The following is a 19,793-nucleotide window of genomic DNA, read 5'->3' on the forward strand; positions in this document are numbered from 1 at the left end:
ATTAATGTGGAACGTGGAAAGTGAAAAGTTTCATATGACTATCTCTTTCTATTTAACATCAATAGAAAGAGAGATTTTTCATTTTTCACGTTTCCACCCTAGGGGAAAAGATTGACCCCGTCTGCGTAACAATACCGAAACTGTTGTTAAGGGGATGCTAGAGTCGCAGACGAACTCGATCAGCATCGATAAAGTGCTCACCGATTCTTACACATACATACAGAGCGCAGGCAAACTTGATCAGCGTCGATAAAGACGTGCTCACCGATTCTTACACATGCATACAAAGCGCGAGACGCGTAACATGTGCATATGAAATTTTCTAACACACTTTTCTCTTATACTAAAGCTCGCAGCTCATTTCTGCGAGCACAGGATTCTTCTTTATTGTATTTCCGAGGGTGATGTATGCTTATTTTATACGTATGTACAAAGTCTAAATTTTTATGTGCAGCAAATGTTGTCCATGTCATACATATAATTTTTTTATTTTTTTTCGTTTTTGATGTAAAATCAACGCTAGCACCCTCCGTTTTTATGCGTACTTTAATTCTGTAAAAAAATTTTTCAATTCCGTAAAGCCAATTCAAAGTTTAGCCTGCTCAAAAAAATGTCGGTAATTCTTGCCACTCCAGCATCCGGCCCCTTAAGGAGTTACAGAATTCCGCTACAGGGATCGCTATTCTTCGGTTTTAAATAACGCAAATTCAAAGACTAAATACAGGGGTAGCGCGAATCGTCGAAAGCGGCGCACATGATCAAAGGGATCGTTGCGCAGCTATTGTAAGATGATAAAAAACTACGCAACGATCCGACAATTGTCATTAAGGAGTTACAGAATCCCGCCTCAGTAGTGCGATTCTGTAACTCGTTATGCAGTCGTGCTCACATAACGACAGAAACGAGTTAACAGAATCGCACTACAAGTCGTGAAGCGCAAAAATCGAGACGCGATCGATCAGCGATCGTGAAAAGTCGCGAGCACGGTCTTACCTAGAGGGCCTCTAGATACGAGGGGCGCAAACTGATTGACTTGAAATTGCTGCACAAAAGAATAAAGCATGCAACATGGCGATCAATAGTTATATTAAAATTAGAAATGTTAACATTAGAGAATAAATTTAGATTACGGAATGTAAGATTAGAGGATAGATATAGGATAGATATATACTTTTTAAAAAGTTTTTAAACTCCAATGAATAACGAAGACAGAATATGTTTGTATCGATTTGTCGCGCTTGCTGAAAAAAAAAAGATATGTATATATGTAAGATATAAATAAAGACAAAATTGACAAAATATAAATATATATATATATAAATATATATATTTATTACAAAATAAAATATTACAAACATTAGAAAATGTTTATATTGCACCTTTTCAGGAGATTACTTTCTAACAATAAATCAGATGATTTATAATTCACTGCTTGACTATTTAATTTGTTCGTGGTATTTTTGATTTTTCGTTCAGACTTTATTCTATATGTCCTTATTAATATAAAATAATCATATTATTTAAAAATATTTTCAAAAATACATAAATAGATATTAAACAAGTTCAAATCATGTTAGACAAAATCTAATACAAACAAAAATTTACCTCTTCCTTTTTCCTCAATCTTTTTCGTCGTATCGTTTTCAATTTATATAGCAAAAAATATATTTTTCTTGTAAACTTGCAGTTATGCCTGTCATAGTAAAGTAAAAAAGACTGATGCTATTGATAGCTGGACGAGCCTTGTCGAAGGTTCGGCGCTATCGCTGATTATCACATGTTGGCTGTGCGAGATGAGATCCTTGTTCATCTCCTTGTCATGACAACGGATGCCGAGCAAGGATGTCGAGGAAACACGGGAGCAAGACCAACGTCGACTACAAGGCGCGGCTCGAGTACAAACTGTACCTGGTGCGTATTTCATGAATTGAGGTTATGATCCGTGAGTCCAAGTCGACTCTATAATGAAGACTCTATCTTAGTTAGACAGTGTCAGTCTAAACCCTGGATCGTTTACCGTATCTGTACTAACAAATAATAATAATAATAAACAAACGTAATGTATATATATACATATAAATAGATGGTAACATATATAAGACAGATCTAGAAGCTAGCTTTATGCAGATTGAGGTTAGAACGATCCTGAGAAGCGTTGACAAGTGCTGATCATGATGACTAAATAACGCCAGTTACTTCATAGTCGCCTTTACATAAGACTTATGTCATAAGTAAATGATAAACGTGAAATAAAATGCGATAGATATAATAAATTTGTAATTTAACGAAGAGTAATATATGCTGCAATTTTCATTTATTTTATACGACAGGCCAGGGAAAATCCGGAACCAGTGTTCGACGTGTCGGAATGTGCCTTGAAGAACGTGCCGTCGGGCATCTATTCGCTTTGCAAGGTGTTCCGAAAAAAAATCTTGCTAATGTATGATAACAAGTTGAGCTCACTCTTGGGTGGAGGTGCCTTAAGCGACTTGTCCTTGTTGACTGTCTTAGACATTCACGGAAACGAGTTTATTGCATTATCCTCTGACATTAAGTATCTCTCTTCCCTAAAGGTAAGCTTATCAGATTAACCATTCATTTTTCCTATGTGGTTATTACAGAAGATAAAATATATAACAAGTAGAAACTTGCACATTGTTTCCTCGTAGTTTTTAATTGTGCAAGTAGAAACTTGCACATTGCTTCCTCATAGTTCCTAAGTGTGCAAGTTTTTATTTTATTCGAGGTATAATTATCAGTATTTATTTGTTTTGGCTTCCTCATAGAGGAAGCTTTGTTAGCAAAGGTTCTGATTTCACACTTAACTCTTTTGGGGACTGCGTAAATAATTATATACATTCACTAAAAAATACTAAAAATACTTGTCCACTTAAAAACTAAAACAATACTTTATCGATAAAAAAAATCAGCCCGATATTATAAATATTTGAGATAGCGATTTATTTTTAATTCTATTATATTTTCCAGTCTTTTTTCTACCCCTATTTCATATATAATTGGTTAAAATTTGGTTGATCAGATCAAGTTTTATAAAGCTTCTATGTATGTACGAATTCTTCGAAATTTCAAATGTGTGTAATACGAGATCTGATCAATCAAATTTTAATGAATTATATATGAAATAGGGGTAGAAAAAAAACTGGAAAATATAATAAAATTAAAAATAAATCGCTATCTCAAATATTGAGAAAGCGGCAGCGTAAAACACATTTTTCAAAAAAAGGAAAATCTGCATAAAATCTATACCGGTAGACCGATTTCAATAAAATTTGAGGAGGACATACTTTCTATGATACTCTATTTGTGTGCAAAAATTCAAACTGGTATCTAAAAAATTGTAGAAGTAGATGCGTGTACAAAAATCCGTACACACACACACACACACACACATACATACATACATACAGACACTTACTACTAATAAGATATTTCGACATTTTCAAACATTCTAAACCTATTTCCATCAAAATCTGGAAAAAAAATTTTTTCACCATTACAAAGCTTCCTCTATGAGGAAGCAAAAAAGATAGAAAACTGGAATTTTCCTGGCAATAAAATATAACATCTTAATATATTATTATGATGCGGGAAATACAATATAAAAGAAGTTAATTTAACAAATAAAAGAAACTAATTATTAGTCAGTTTAAATACTAAAATAATACTATGTATTATATATAAAAGCCAGATTATATTTATTCCTTTATATTTCTTTTTAAAATGTATATAATATACTATTCTAAGATGTTAAAATTCCTTTATTATGTAAATAATTTTTGGTAAAGTCATATATTACAGCTTTTACTACATGCAGCATCAACAATACTAAAATATTATAGTTAATTGTTTTTTTTTAGGAGCTTCATTTGCAAAACAACAACATCCGCAAACTGCCCAACGAGATAGTGTACTTGAATAAGTTAACAATTCTGAATGTTTCGAGGAATAACCTGAAACAGCTGCCTGACGGCATCGGGCAGCTGCAGCAGCTCAACACTCTCGACATTAGTCACAACAAATCACTGCATAAGCTACCCAAATCTCTGGGCTATGCACAACAACTGGCGAGTTTAAATATCGATGGATTAAGCTTGTCGTATCCATGTCAGGACATTTTAGACGGTGGCACAATAGTGATTATCGCGTTTTTGGCGAATGAGAGTGGCATTAAATACTCGCCGGAGAATTCGGTATCAGAAACCGATATTTCAAGGGATATGAGCTCGGAAGACATCCAGACGGTATACCATAATAAGAATAACGACGTGCAGGTATTATAATGTAGTGTAAGAACATAATAGTTACGAGATTTTGTTAGTTTCACATTATTATATTGCTAAATATAAGTCGCTAAATTGATCAAAAGTCTTAGATCATTTATCGTCTTAGGAACGTGTTATATGTATGTATCTCTTTTCAACATGTATCTCTATGACGAGCTATTAAAAAAAATGTTTTATATACTCACTTGTGTTTTCTCTGTTTGCATATTTTTACAACAGAAATTGATCAATTTTGCGAGTATCTATGATTCACGCACAATGTGTTTTCGGTGTTTGCGCATATTCACAGTTTTTTTCTCTTTTAGGCAGCATTACAGAAGCTAAACAAAATGAAGGCATGTTGGACGCTTCTTTGAGTTTCGTATGCTTTCCACTTGTCATTCATTTAATTTATTATTACCATAAAGGCGCTCAGTGCAATAACGATTCAGCTTATACAGATATATATGTATGTATGTATGTATATATATGTATGTATATATATATATATATATATATATATAAACAATATATATAAACATAAAAATCTTAGTCGAAAAGAAATTCATAATATTTTTTATAATATGAATGAAGTCACATTTTAGTTTGTTTATTTTTAGTTTTTATTTTTAGTTTTTAATTTATTTTTGTTTTTACTTTTGGATTACCATTACACCCAGCGCTCCATTTATATCCGTTATACTCATATATATTAAGTAATAATTTTGCTGCTAAAAATGTCGATTTCTTATTCCATCTACATTCTTGTTATTCATCTTTACTTTAATTATATTTTATTTTTTACACAGTATTTTCTCGATTATTTGTTATATAACATTTATTTCTTCTACAATTTACTAATCTAATTTATCTATTCCCTGTTATTTCTTTTACGCAGACACTAGAAAATTGCAAATCTGAATTTTAATATATCAGATTAATAGAAAAATTTGCTTGCTAATAAAAGGGTGAATTTGTTCGCTAATAACAGACTAATACAAATTTTTCTTTTTTATTCATGTAACAGTGATATTTAAAAAAACGAGTTTTTTTATTAGACTGTTACATAATATGCCGATGCTGTGATAGTAAAATTCACTTTCGACAGGAACATCGGCAAAATGCCTTATTGGAAGTGGAAAAAAACATAAAGCAACAACAGGAATACGAGATGGAGGTGCAATCCATGCTCAAGGTTCACAAGAAAAAGGTGAATTAAGTGCACACAAAACTGTAAACATCTTAAATATGAAAGATTGTTGCATTTTTAGCTTTTGGAGGATGTAGCGTTACAGCAGATACAATTGGAGCAAGAACTCGAGAAAGTTCAGCAGGAAAAGGACACGAATAGAGCGCAGTTACTCTCGTACATTTATAGCGGTATAATTTTCCTTTCAATTTTTAACAAATTTCGCACAAAATGTATAATTTAGTAAATATGAAGAAATAGATATAAATATATAAACTTTTTCCTTTAGCGGAGAAAGAAGCTGATAACGTAATTAAAGAATTTCTGAGAAATAGCGAGGAAGAAAGACAGAGTCAGGCCGAGTTACTGGAGCGGGAGAAACAGGAAGAGATGCAATTACTAAGCTCCTGCCACTCGGAACAGTTTATGTTACGTACGAAAGACACTCTTTGTGAGTATCGAACAAAAAAGTATGCGAAATCAAGATGGTTCACGCATAATTGCAAACTTATTTTGCAGTTGCAATGGAGAAATTGTTGGAAGAGGAAATATGTCGAGCAAGGAAATGGGAAGAGCATACTAAAAATAGAGATTACACTGTTCAATCTTTGCTTACGCTGTCAGTAACAATTATAAAATTTCTTTTCTTTACATTTGCTTTCTCTTTACAAGAGTCAATCGTGAACATAAGAGATATGCAAAAAAATGCATTAAATATATTATTTAATTCCAATGATGAGTAATCAAATTTATTGTTCGTCAATTCGACGAGTAATAAATCAAGGAACTACTTACAAAGTCGTCTAAAAAAATTTACGCAAATTGATAAACATGAAACTTTAATCTAATTATACTTAAATAATATTCAGTTATTATATATATATATATATATATATATATATATATAATAGACAGTTCGTGTTATGCAAGTTGTATCATGTAACTATCATTAAAAAAAGAATAAATTGAGGAATAAAATCAAAATTCGAATTCAGGGAGGTGAGGAACAACGACCACTTGGCACAGATCATGCATGATCAAGAAAAAAACAGACAAGATCTTGTTGATAGATTACGACAAGATGAAGTTTTGCAGAAAGCGGCAGTTGCTGCATTATTGGAACGGAGTGACGCGCGTTCCTGGAGCATTATTCAACAAATGAATTTAGTGCAGTCGCAATTGGCTGCGCTCACTAATATTGAACTCGAGAGGAGGAAGTTGGAGATTAACCAGCAACTTGTAAGAGTGTAATTCTACGCGTTATCATTAACTAAGAATTGGAAAAAAAAGATATCTGTTATTAACTTATATTTACATAAATCATAATAAAAATCGTTAGATTTTTAAATTATTGGAAATTAAATATTTGGAGTTGTCAACTTCTTAAAATTTAAAATTTTAGATTTTTTAAAATATAATAAAATATAATTTTATATATATTATATACAATTATATATTTTTATAAAATTTATACACGTATTTTTAGAATGAGATCGCTGATAGACGCGTGGCCCTAACAGCTATTCTGGTCGATTTGTTGGAACAGCAAACGAACAGAAGAGATCAACTATTGGAGACAATCAATACGATAGAGCAACAGCGATGCATCTCCGTAATTATATATTTTATTTCTTACCGTTTTTTATTTAATGCCATTTCTTCTTTAGTGAAACTAATAAATTATTTATAATATTTATTGTTTTAAAAAATAATAAAATAAAGATGATATAAAAGTAAAAACAGGAATAATAAATAAAGCAATAAAACGATTAAAAAATATTAATAGAACCTGAGACGTGGCAGTTTGTTCTGGCTAATGCAATATCAATCTCTGATGGAAGCTCGACCGCAAGGACTATTAGAGATGTTGGAACCTATGCTGGTTCGACATGTGGCGATAGCAGGAGCTTTACATTGCCTTCCATTCTTAGCCACTTTGCCATCTTTATTGCCGGACATCAGCGACGAACAATTAAAAAATGTACGCGTCTTCATTAGATTTTTAAAACTTTGATCTCAAATATTGCAAATTCAAAATTCGAGGAGTTCAAAATAAATTCATGGTCATTAAATTTTTATGCTTATTTGCAATGAACACTAAATAAACATTAATAGATGCATTATTGGTATTTTCTACCAAAAAAAAAAGAAAGATAAGAATGGCATATAAATGAAAATTTTAATTAATTCAATAATATTTATTGATTATTGTAGAGATTTATATTTCAATTATTTAAAATAAACATATTTATTATTTTGCTTTTTATTTTACAGATCGGCATAAGTTGCGAGAATGATCGCGCTGCCATAATGTTGGCGGTTGAGAATTATCTAGCAGAAGTTAAAATGAATAATGCCAGATCGCCCATAACAGCTTCTGCGCCTCTCGAAGAAGCATCGACCAGCGATCAAGACTATAATTCTATTCAGAATGTCAACGTGATCGAATGCGTAATCTGCCTCGATTTGCAAGTAAATATAATGATGTGTATATGTTATGGTCAAAGGGCGGCGCGCTTCGTCAATCCTCAAAACATTTTTGTGTTTCGGCTTTTGTTAGGGCGTTTTTTTTTGCCTATTCTAGGAGTGACTGGCATGGCTGGTCAAAGGAAGAAACTAAGAAAAACACTTTGGACTTTGCCTAGTCAATCCTAGGTGTGCCTTTATTCAGTGTTTAATTAATAAAGAAAATCTACATATGGCACCTCGTTTCGCGTGGAAAATATGTATGCGTGGAGACAGTAATTGGACACATGCTATAATTTAATCTTCAAATTAAAAATTACCACACACAAGGAGGAGCAAGGAGAGGCCGAAGCCTCCCATGTGTGTGTGTGTGTGTGTGTGTGTGTGTGTGGTAATTTTTAATTTGAAGATTAAATTGCAGCATGTGTCTAATGTCTAGACACTTTATGAAGTGCTACATTACCGCATATGGCTGCAACATATAGATCCTACAGTCAAGTAAAGTAGTCGTCAACATTAACTGTTAATATCTCACTTCGCGGGGCAGAGCAACACTTTTTTCTGCCAGACTTGGTCGTTTTGTGCAAAAACGCGTCGTTTATTAAATTAAGTCTAAGTTTAACCGGGATTTGACTACCTCATTGCAATCACATCTAGGATTGACTAGTCAAAAGTCAAACTGGATTTTACTGGAAAATAATCATTTTAGTTTCTATCTTTGACCGGTTGGTTTAGTGTCTCCTAGGATTGTCTAAAAACACATCAGTCAAAGGTTGAAACACAAAAATGTTTTGAGAATTGACCAAGCGTCTTGGTCAATCCTCAGGCTCGACTAGTCAAACTGAGGAGTGACCGCGCTCTGTCCTTTGACCATAACATATATATGTAAAATAGTAACGAAATAATTTTGTTGAAATCCTACATATGCAAGTATATATAGATTCTAACGAAATTATTTCATTACTATTATACTCTCATATTTTTTTCAGTGCGAAGTGATTTTTCTACCTTGTGGACACTTTTGTTGTTGCTCCACTTGCGCTGAGAAAGTTCCTGCAGAATGTCCAATGTGCCGGAGTTCAATAGAACGTAAAGTTCGAGTTATACAGCCTTAAATTCACAAAACTCGGTTTTATTCAGCTTATTCACGAATAATTTTTCGACTTGATGCTTCTCATGGGTGTCAAAATGCGCTATACTTCCTGGTCTGTGATTACTCGCACGTCAACAAACCATTTCCATAATAGTGGAAAGTATAACACGCACAAGTTATATTGACCACATGCTCATAAATGTTAATATACAGAAAATATATTACTATATATTGCAACTCACAAAATTGCTCAAATGCATGTGATCAATTTCGTGAGCAATTAGTTTTTTTACCATCTAACCGTTTTTCACCGGAAATTCTTTGTGATTAGTTTGATATCGACATAATAAAATAATCGAACCAGTTCCACGAACACTGTAATTTAACAATCTTTTTACACCCATTATTTAAATGGTAGATAAGATTATAAATGAACTCTTTCCTAGAAAAATATTAAATTAATTAAAATTTTAATTTATGCTGTTCTTATTTTTTTGTTTTAGTAAAAAATACCAAAAAAAGTCGAACGAATATGTTTATCAATCTAATCCTAATATATCAAAAAGCATAAGGCTCCTGGTCCCCCCTGAACCCCTGAACCGAGAATTCCGCGGTGATGGTGGCGATGTAGTCGTAGTGGTACAAATAAGACCTCCATCCAATGGAAAACTGTGCTCTGACATGTTGACAACCCTATTTTGTCGTGCGTGCAATTTCCTTATTATTCGCTCTGTACTTGTGCCATAATGTTTAACGTGATCGTGAAACTTACACAATTGGCCGCAAAATAAGATTTACAAAGAATACATATGCGGAAGGAATATTTTCCACTCCCTTCAATAGTCGTCAAACGACTTGTTTCGTATGTTTAGGCTTCGTTTTATGGTTGTTTGTTTATTGTCGAGGGAAAAGGATACTAAGGACAGTTATCGGCCAATTTTAGAAGTGTTCTGAAACGATCTATAATGATTTTTTATCGAAATGTCTTTTTGAATCAATCACATTTACTTCGCCAGTCAAATAATTAACAGCAGTGAAAACTTTAATCGACCCTACTGGCTATTATAATCGTCATGACAATACGACCATTTTTTTATCCAATTATCGTCAAGACCACAACCATGGATTTGGTCCTTCTAAATTGATGTAATTTTGATACTTATATGTATATAAGTATCTCATTTAAATAATTTAATGTATTGCAAAAAATATCACCTCAGCCAGGGTTTGAACCGGGAACCTCCCTCATTCCGTGAAGGGTGTCGTACCACTTCGACCATACTGGGACATGTGGTAATATTTATCACATTCCGGTCGATTAAAGTCTTCTACTTAATTATTTGACTGACTAACAATAAGTAAATGTGATTGATTCGGTTTGAATCATTGAATATACACCTTGGACCAAAATTTCGGTGTTTTTATCTTATTATTATTGTTTAGTCACCTTAATACATGTTATTGCGATAAATCTTACCACATGCCTCAATGGTCGAATTGATACAACATAGAATGAGGGAGGTTCCAGATTCGAACCCTGCCTGAAGTCATATTTTTCGCAATAAATTACATTATTTAAATGAGATGGTTATATATAAGTATCAAAATTACATCAATTTAGAAGGATTAAATCCATGGTTAAGAACGTCTTGAGGATAATTGGACCAAAAAATGGTCGTATTGTCATGACGATTATAATAGCCAGTTACTGGTCTTCACTGCTGGAAATGTCTTTTTATTTGAGAATGGCACACACGATAAAAATCATTTCTCGCCTCGATAGCAAGAATTCAATATGACCGCGGTGACTAGGAGCCATAAGGAATATATCTATTGTAAATTTCTATAATGCTTCATCATTATGTTGTGTCGCAAGTTTAAAATTAAGTTAAAATTATTTTTATTGCATACGATTACATATACCGTGCGTACAAAAGTTGCGGGACTGTCAATTATCTCAGAAAGTAGTTAGTTTATGAGAAAAACGTTTCAGATAAAAATTAGAGGGTTCAAAGAGGGCCAATAGACGATCTTATTAAATTTTGGATCTGTGGCCTGTGTTGGGTCCAGTAGAGTCCAAGTTAAATTAATTTTTTAAATAAAAACCTTTATTTTTTATTGTATTATCCTTTTCTCCTTGAATTAATTTGAACTTAAACAACTTTTGTTTAAAACATTTTTTTATTTGCCTAATACTTTTTGAGAGTCAAGGAAAACTTTGTAACTTTTACAATATTTAGCTCATGATATCTCGATAATTATTTGCCGGAGAGAAAAGTGATACAGGACTTTTTGACTTGATTTGATCTCAAGAATATTCTGTTGCAATAGGTACTATAGTACAATAGTACAAATATTGTAGAAGTTACCAAGCTTTCCTTGAAAAAAAATATTTCAAAAAGTATTAAGCAAATAAAAAAATGCTTCAAACAAAAGTTGTTCAAATTAATTCAAGGAGAAAAGGATAATATAATGAAAAATAAAGGTTTCCATTTAAAAAATTTAACTTGAGCTCTACTGGGCCCAACACGGGCCCTGGACCCAAAATCTAATTAGATCGTCTATTGACTCTCTTTGAGTCCAACTTTTATCTAAAATATTTTATTTTTCCAATAAATCAATATTTTCTGAGATAATTGATCGTTCCGGAACTTTTATTACGCATAGTATAAAATATATATAAACTTTATTATAATATTATTATAATATTATAATAAAGTTATTATAATATATATCAAATGTGATAGGCAACTGACTTTAGATAGATTTCACTCAGTATTAATTGAAGATACCACCAAAGTGAAATTAAAAAGGTGTGAAATGTTCAAAGAAACTTGAAAAAACTGGGTATATTTTATATCCTTAATATACCTACACACATTATATAAAATATAAATATTATAACTAAATCAATCGCGGACATACCTATCTTTATAAATTACAGAATATACGAGAATATACAAGCACATCTGAGAGAAAAAGATAGTGGGAGAAAGAGCTAGAGAAACATAAAATTTGTTGATAATTAAACGTGAAAACATCAGCAAGTTTTTATAAAAAAATAATTTTTACAATGAAATTTTGATATACAATCGTTTCTATGCGAATCAATATAATTTGAATTTTACTTTCTTATCTAAACATTAGCGTTGTCATTTGATAGTGAAAGAGATTCTTATTAAATAACATAATAAAACTTTTATTTATGGATTTATGCGATTTTTCTTCTCTCCAATTTTTAAATAAATAATCTAATTCTCTGTTTTGCATGAGAAACATAGACCACATCGTTTATAGTGCTATAAATATTTTAAAATTATTAAGAAATAATGAATATGATTAAAAACAATACCATTCTATATGTAATCTATTATTATTACAGAAATGTAATTAAAATAAATATTAATCTTTTATTTACTGGCTTCAAAGTGTATATTTTTTTATTATTCCCACTTGAGCATTTTTATATTATAAACTAAAATATTAAATCATTATTATTATAAACTATTATATTGACTTAAGAACAATATAAGACAAGCTCACTTCTTAGAAAACTACAATTTCTCTTCCTGCTTCCTCATCTTCGCCATTTACATCATCATCATCTTTCTTCTGTTGCTTTTTCTTCGACGTCGCATCCTTTTTTTCCTTCTGAATCTTTTTAAAGTTTTCTAGAGATTCTTGTAGTGGATCGACAAACTGATCAAACTCGATGTCTATCATTGCTTGTATCACGTCCAGTCCACTGATCGTTTTACGATTGCCTTTCTTAGCTACTATATTGGCAGACGACGTAAGATAGAGTATGAAGATGGACGCAGCCTTTGCTACTGCAGTTCTGGCGTCTTTTCCAACTGTTACCCCATCCGGTAGAGCTTCCTTGATGATTCTGGTCACAACTGCATTGGGCAGGTTCAGATCTTCTAATCGCTCAGCCATCTAATTGACGTTTGTTTTTTTTTTTTTTAATTCTTATAAATGGAACAATATAAGATATTGTAATTCTACGATTCTTATATTATAACGTATATTATATTCAAACTTATTATAAAAATTACTAAAATATAATTAATGTGTATGATAGCACTTATAATGTATACATAACTTTCATAAATAATGTAAGACTTATTAAAATTATCTTTGGCAAGTAGTTCGTTGCAGCGCACAAGTTACACAATAACGCACAAAAAATATAAGGAAGAGATAACAGAAATAATAAGGGAAATTGTTATTACCTTACTCTGAAAACGTGTTGAAGCTTATCTATCAAAATCGACAACGCGGTGAGGTTAGGTCTTTCCCGCCAGCAAGTTTGTGACAATTACAGTCTGCACAAGAAATAAACTTCCTCGTCGTTTTTAAACGTGATAGGAATCAATAGTGAATTGAAATCTCGTAGCAAACATTTGAAAATTCACGAATGTATCGGTAAATCAGAATAATTACATTTTTATCGATAACCGAATGCAACTGAACGTTCGAAATTCAAACAAAAACCACGACGCGGCCCATTGAAATATGGGAATTAAGATGGCATACAGGCATAAACCTTTTGACTAAATGTATATAAGTGCCCGTCTACAATAGGTGTTTTAAGGGGATCCTAAAGCCGTCTGTAATACCGGCTTTTTTTCTTAGCACTAATCTTTTAATTGGCTTTATAGAAATGCAAAATTCTTGTCTAGAATTAAAGTACGCATCAAAATCTAGGTCATGGTGGTCGAGGTTATATCAAAAACGAGATAAAATTAATGCTTTTGTTAATTTTGTTAATTTTGGTATACGTGACAATATTTGCTTTGTACAAAAATTCCACAATAAATATCCACAAAATTAGACCGGCATGACAACCTAGGGACAACATTTAAGAACAATATCGTGCAATTAGATCTAAGATTGAAAGCCTAGAAAAAAAGATTTGTTGAAATAAACTTTTATATGTGCAAAAGCACATTCAGGTTGACATTGCGTGTAGCGAGAGATGGCGCAGCAATCGAAACAAGGACAAATGCCTCTCGTTAGACAAGAACAGATATAGATATATGACATAGAAAACAGGATTAGAAATGTTGACATTACCGACGTCCGTAATACCGACAAGATCTTGCGTCGGAAATGACGTCATAAAATAAAACGTTTTGATTGGATAACTCATGACGCGGCGTCGTGACGCGACGCGTGACGCGTATAGTGGGAACGCAGCATAAGTTAGAGTGAAATGTATATTATGGAGGATTCACATTGCGTCCGATCACGTCCGATGTTCGACGTACGACGAACATCGGACGCAGTGTGAATCCTCCATTATACAATTTGTCTCACGGAGGATTCACATTGCGTCCGATCACGTCCGATGTTCGACGTACGACGATCCGACATCCAATAACAGAATTTATTATGGAGGATTCACACTGCGTCCGATGTTCGACGTACGACGATCCGACATCCAATAGGAAATTTTTGTCTCTAATAATAAATTCTGTTATTGGTTGTCGGATCGTCGTACGTCGAACATCGGACGCAGTGTGAATCCTCCATTATTAGAGACAAAAATTTCCTATTGGATGTCGGATCGTCGTACGTCGAACATCGGACGCAATGTGAATCCTCCATCACTCTAACTTATTGCACCAGTTCAGCGTTCAGCCCAGGTCAGTTAGTGCAGCTAAAATAAACAGACCCATTATTATTTCAGTGGGCTCTCTAGGTTAGGGTTAGGCAGCCTAACTTAGGCTAGGGCTAGGGCTAGGTTAAGTCGCGCTCATCGATAATCGACATAATTATTCGTGCGCTTCGCGATCTCAAGAACACTCGGCTTGATGAACGGCGAGGCGTAAAGATTGTCTCGGCCAGTCTCAGCGTTTGTATGCGGGCGCAGTGCCTTGACGAGAGGCGAGTACCTTTCAGGACTGACGACGCAATTTCGGGCATCAAACTGACATAACTTCGTCGTCGTCGTGCTCGAACGAAGACATCATTCGGAGAAAAATGTCAAAAATCGAGGAGGCGAACGAACACATACGTCAGGCTGAAAAAGCGTAAGCACTCCTCTCGTCCTCCCAGATTTCTTTTTGACATTGCCGGATCGTTCAGATGTTTTTGGATAGTCAAAATGTTCCTCTTGTTAAATTTTGTTTTGTCACACGGTATATAAATTCTAGCATTAGAATTAGAGCCAACGAAACGAGCTCACGCGCACGAACTAATTTTAACAATTTCTTCTTCAAACTTGTAACTTTGTAAGTTTTCCAAAATCGTATATTATTTATAGGCTAGCTACAGTGTCGAATAAATCTTTGTCTCTTCTAGCTTGAAACTTACTTTCTTGAAGTGGCGGCCCGATTACGAGGTAGCGGCTGACGAGTACTCACACGCAGGTAAGAAAAATATAAGACTATGATAATAAAATAATTGAATATAGTATATAAATAGGAAGCCAAATGTTTCATCAGTTAAGTTTAAAGAAATTAGCTGATCCAAATATATTAAATGTAGTATCTACTTACAATCTGACATGAGTTAGAAATTATAGTTGTTTGAAAATTAAGAAATTAATTGCATAAAAACTTTGCGAAGACTTAACAGAATTAAACTTTCTTAATTTTTTCTTTAGCAACATGCTTTCGAATAGCCAAGTCATATGCGCAGTGTAAAGATTGTTTAGTAAAGGCAGCCGACTGTTACAAGCAAACCAAAGCGTATCCTTTGATATAATAATGATATAAAGAACGATAATTTCAGATTTTCCGTTCCAGGTGTTGTGCAAATATATCTTTAATAATATGTTAGGTTCACTAAAGAATTCATTTATGTGTATCTTGTTTTATCATTATTTTAATGACAAGCTATTTTCATAAAGATATTTAAAAGACACGAAACAAATTTTCCTTTATGTGTGTGTGTAAACCTAATTATATTTAATAATAAAACTTTGACCGATAAATGATTCTTACAAGTAAAATAGAGATATGCCATCTTCGGGGTTGAGCCAGATCTTTGTAGTTTAATATTTTTGTGTGTGAATTTATATACTTTTTTCTCTACTCATGCTGCATGCCGATTATTTGCTGGTCTTGAAACACAGTTTTTCATTGGAACAGTAAATTTAACATACTTAAATCAATAATCGATTTAACTTTTTGGTGCTAATTATATTTTTTCTTTAAGTTTCTTAAAGTAAAATTTCACACATTCTCATATATTTCCCTTAAGTCTACAATTTAATGCGAGATAGATGGTTCCATGCAGCAAAGTACGTATCATGTATATACAGTATTTAGATTTTATCACGTATTGCGATAATATAAGAATGTAATGTTTTCAGGAGCATCGAGCAAGCTCTGGTCATTTGCAAGGAAATGGGTGATTTGTCAGAGATATCAAAACTAGCTCACAGTGCCTGTAGCCTTTTCCAGCAGCACGGCTCCCCCGAATCAGGCGTAACTGCTCTCGACAAGGCAGCCAAGATGCTGGAAGCTACACAGCCACAGCAAGCTCTGGAGCTGTTTAAACGTGCGGCTGATATAATCATGGTAGGCCCTGCCGTTTTATGTCATAAGTCAAACAAATTATTACAAAAATTTAATTTGAAGAGAGAAAAGGAAGGTTGTCTGAGACTTGATCATACAAATATATACGTATGTATATCTGTATGTATATTTGTATGATTAAGGGTACCTACATTCAGGGAACTTACTATTAGCGTTATTGCGTCAATCTTTATCACTTACTAGATGTAAAACAAGGATAGAATGACGCAATATAAACGATAGCGATGATAGTGCGCTCCCCGAACGCAGCCCAAGTTCGTATGATAAAATTTGAAGAAGTTCAAGAATTTTGAAAACGTTAAAAATTAAATAATCACATCCAAATACATAGTTAAAGAAATCCTAAAAGAAGATATGTCCGTAGGGCGAGGACAGTCCACGACATGCGGCAGAATATATGAGTAAAGCTGCAAGACTGCTGGTGAAACTCCAGATGTATGACGAGGCGGCGGACGCAATACGTCGCGAGATTGGCATGTATCAGGATATCAAATATTATCAGTCGCTTGGAAGGCTCACTGTGGCATTGGTATTGGTGCAATTGGCGCGAGGTGATCAAGTTGCGGCCGAGAAGGCCTTCAAAGAATGGGGTAACTTCTGCGATGCCCCCGAAGTACGTGAGAAAAAATAATCAATTTAAGTGTACAAAAAGGAATTTTAGTAAATAGTATTTAGTAAAATTTTCTTAATATTACTCAGCAAAAAGTTGTTTGGCAATCGAAAACTTGCTAATTACGTAGATAATTGCGATTTATTGATTATTACAGGTGCAAACGTTGGAGATACTGCTGCAGGCATATGATAACGAGGACGCGGATGCAGCTCGGGCGGCCCTTAATAGTCCCTTTATCAAGCACATGGACGTGGAATACGCCAAGCTAGCACGAGGTTTACCTTTACCACAACAAGAATACGCTATTCCACCTGCTGGTGTAAGAGCCAACGCCGCGGAATCCTATGTTTCTCCCAATGCGTCCAAGGTCGCTGGACAGGCTACCGTCGAAGCGGAAGTTAACCACGTAAGTTTACGTTTTATCACTATCCACTATTTTACTATAGATATTTCATCATTTCGTCGGGCATACAATAACGATGGTTTGTTGATTTTGTAGACGAAGAACGAAGTCAGTGAAACTAGCCAATCAACAGAAAAGATGGTTGAGAAGAAGTCGGAAGTTGCACCACCGCCGAAACCGACACAGAAGCGGAAAGAAGATGATGACTACGAGGAAGGCCTATGCTAATCGTCTTTACATGTAAAAAAAACCCTGCTATATTGCTTATAAACTTTTAACCGTGTAACGCTTGCATGTATATTGAGCGTTTCGTCGAAAGCACATTATTCGCTTCAAGAGAATTTATCTTTCAGCTTAACTCTTGACTCACAGAATTATTAGAATGAAATGTGAAAATGTGAAAAAAGGATAACAATCTATGTTTTTTATTTTTATTTTAAATTTCCATTTAATATTGATATATCAGTCAGTTTAAAAAATTCACTTATTAACTTTCTCTCTCTGTAGAGAATTCTTGCAAAAGTTCCAAGATTTAATATAAAAACCTTAAAAATGCCACGTGGAGAGAATATATTTTTGTTGAAAAGACATTATATAGTGTATTATCAGCTGAAAGAGAAACATTTAATTATCTTCCTTGATTGTGACAGTAAAAATAATCATCTATACAAATCTATTTACAAATTACGTCTGAAATAAACCTTTTTCACAATCATCACAAACAAAGGAAATGAACATCTTGATAATTTGGTTTGTTGATGACATCCTGTATATAGTGACGTCGCAAACATAAAGGACGTCTGCATTTTATTTTTATCTTTACATAGGTAAATGCGTGTGTGTATATATCCTTCAGCAAGCCTCAAGGATTTCCATATTTTTAATTAATTAGCTAACATTGTATATACTTTAATTGGAAGACAAGACATTCCTCAACAAAAACAGAAATATTTAATTTTACAGCACCATCCTAGCGAGATCGTTATACTGAACTGTTATGATTACGAGAGTTTAAGAAAAAATATATATATATCCCAAAACATTGCTGTTTTACTTGTAACCTACAGTCCCTGATGAAAAAATTCCTCTCAAAAAAGCCAGTTTTTGTGAAAGTTGACTCGTTACGTGACTTTTTTTAGCTTATCCTTCGGATGAAGAAAATTAAGGTGTCTTCTGCTTCTCCTTTGTACAATACAACACAGTTGCTCTAGTTTTAAAATTCTTTTTACTCTTTTTTCTTTTAAGCTCTTCAGATTATTAATCCTTGCGGATCTTTAACCCTTAACCTTCCCCTTAATCGTCAACCCCATAACGGAGGACATTGGTTCTGAAACGAGGAAAAATGTAAGATGAAGGCAGGGCCGGGGTCGAACCCAGGACCCAGGACCTTTCCGTTACCAATCATTCGCGATAGCAGAGCTACACGTCAATCACGTCATCGATCGTTACATGACGGGGGGGTTAGACTCAAATAGGTTATGTTTGTCAGTTGCGCGCATGTCCATTTTTCTTATGGCACATTACGTTCTGTTTTAAATACGAGCAAAGTATAATTAATTAAATAGAGTGGGAAATGGAAGAAAGGAGAGAAAAACTGAAAGAAGAGGTACGGAAAGCGCAGGTGAAAATGGCATATTCGTAGTTAAGGGATACTCACCGGGAAGTTCTCGAATTACACAATGGCAGGCCCAGGCAGGCAGACTTACGCGGAAATTGGCCTTGGATCAGTTGGGACGACGATGAATTCTTCGCGAAATTCATGAACCCACAATAAATCAAATCACACTGCACTACGAGTACCGAATTCGAATTCGCGATACGTTCCGTCTGTTTCGGTTCCGTATGAATTTTAAACCGAACTAAAGTGGCGCGCGTGACTGCAGTTGTGTTCCTTTTGGGCGCTCACGCGCTGTAAGCTATAAGCATTAAGGTGAAATTTCATGGGCAGTGAAAAGCAGCAGCAGATTTTTCTGATTGGATAAAAAATAGAGAAGTTCTCCAGTTCCTAGAACTTCTCTATTTTCATCTTCAATAGAGAAGTTCTAGGAACTGGAGAACTTCTCTATTTTATAGCCAATCAGTACAATCTGCTGCTGCTGCTTTTCACTGCCCATGAAATTTCACCTTCATTCTATCTTCGTTGCACATCGAATATCAAACGAAGATAGAGCGATGCTTACAGCGCGTGAACGCCCA

The 19,793-nt window shown here is 33.8% G+C and overlaps 4 protein-coding genes across 9 annotated transcripts in view; 2 read left to right on the plus strand and 2 right to left on the minus strand.

The window, feature by feature from the left end:
- LOC143901230 (FIGNL1-interacting regulator of recombination and mitosis) overlaps positions 1 to 19,513 on the minus strand; it is a 43,058-nt gene extending 23,545 nt beyond the window's left edge. Inside the window, exon 1 of one of the 2 annotated variants that reach the window (XM_077413346.1) lies at positions 19,255 to 19,513. In XM_077413346.1, the coding sequence (XP_077269472.1) occupies positions 19,255 to 19,358 (104 nt within the window). In that variant the 5' untranslated portion in view covers positions 19,359 to 19,513. The remainder of the gene's footprint in view (positions 1 to 19,254) is intronic. The other variant, XM_077413343.1, reaches the window with a different exon arrangement.
- On the plus strand, positions 1,719 to 9,404 carry LOC143901232 (E3 ubiquitin-protein ligase LRSAM1). Of its 4 annotated transcripts, none has more exons than XM_077413350.1 (13): positions 1,719 to 1,911; positions 2,331 to 2,573; positions 3,879 to 4,292; positions 4,610 to 4,639; positions 5,392 to 5,493; positions 5,555 to 5,663; positions 5,762 to 5,923; positions 5,992 to 6,091; positions 6,468 to 6,711; positions 6,959 to 7,084; positions 7,259 to 7,453; positions 7,747 to 7,944; positions 8,928 to 9,404. In XM_077413350.1, the coding sequence occupies exons 1-13, from the start codon at positions 1,843 to 1,845 to the stop codon at positions 9,051 to 9,053; spliced, it is 2,118 nt and encodes a 705-aa protein (XP_077269476.1). In that variant the 5' UTR covers positions 1,719 to 1,842; the 3' UTR covers positions 9,054 to 9,404. The 4 variants fall into 4 exon arrangements, with proteins under 4 accessions (XP_077269476.1, XP_077269477.1, XP_077269478.1 ...); XM_077413352.1 differs by lacking the exon at positions 1,719 to 1,911 and adding an exon at positions 1,931 to 2,056; XM_077413353.1 differs by lacking the exon at positions 1,719 to 1,911 and adding an exon at positions 2,100 to 2,231.
- Positions 12,440 to 13,553, minus strand: Chrac-14 (DNA polymerase epsilon subunit 3 Chrac-14). 2 transcript variants are annotated; one of them, XM_077413357.1, is made up of 2 exons: positions 13,267 to 13,553; positions 12,440 to 13,002 (listed from the first exon to the last, which is right to left on the minus strand). In XM_077413357.1, the coding sequence occupies exon 2, from the start codon at positions 12,968 to 12,970 to the stop codon at positions 12,578 to 12,580; it is 393 nt and encodes a 130-aa protein (XP_077269483.1). In that variant the 5' UTR covers positions 12,971 to 13,002; positions 13,267 to 13,553; the 3' UTR covers positions 12,440 to 12,577. The 2 variants fall into 2 exon arrangements, with proteins under 2 accessions (XP_077269483.1, XP_077269482.1); XM_077413356.1 differs by having other exon boundaries at positions 12,440 to 12,970; positions 13,267 to 13,550.
- Positions 14,705 to 18,637, plus strand: LOC143901234 (gamma-soluble NSF attachment protein). Its single transcript, XM_077413354.1, has 8 exons — positions 14,705 to 15,069; positions 15,341 to 15,408; positions 15,645 to 15,729; positions 16,266 to 16,283; positions 16,356 to 16,563; positions 16,946 to 17,194; positions 17,349 to 17,600; positions 17,694 to 18,637. Exons 1-8 carry the CDS (start codon positions 15,020 to 15,022, stop codon positions 17,823 to 17,825), a joined length of 1,062 nt encoding a protein of 353 aa, XP_077269480.1. The 5' UTR covers positions 14,705 to 15,019; the 3' UTR covers positions 17,826 to 18,637.
- Positions 19,514 to 19,793: the final 280 nt, after the last annotated feature.

The sequence above is a fragment of the Temnothorax americanus genome, unplaced genomic scaffold (assembly GCF_048541705.1).
Source record: "Temnothorax americanus isolate GAGA-0224 unplaced genomic scaffold, ASM4854170v1 Scaffold32, whole genome shotgun sequence".
NCBI lineage: Eukaryota > Metazoa > Arthropoda > Insecta > Hymenoptera > Formicidae > Temnothorax > Temnothorax americanus.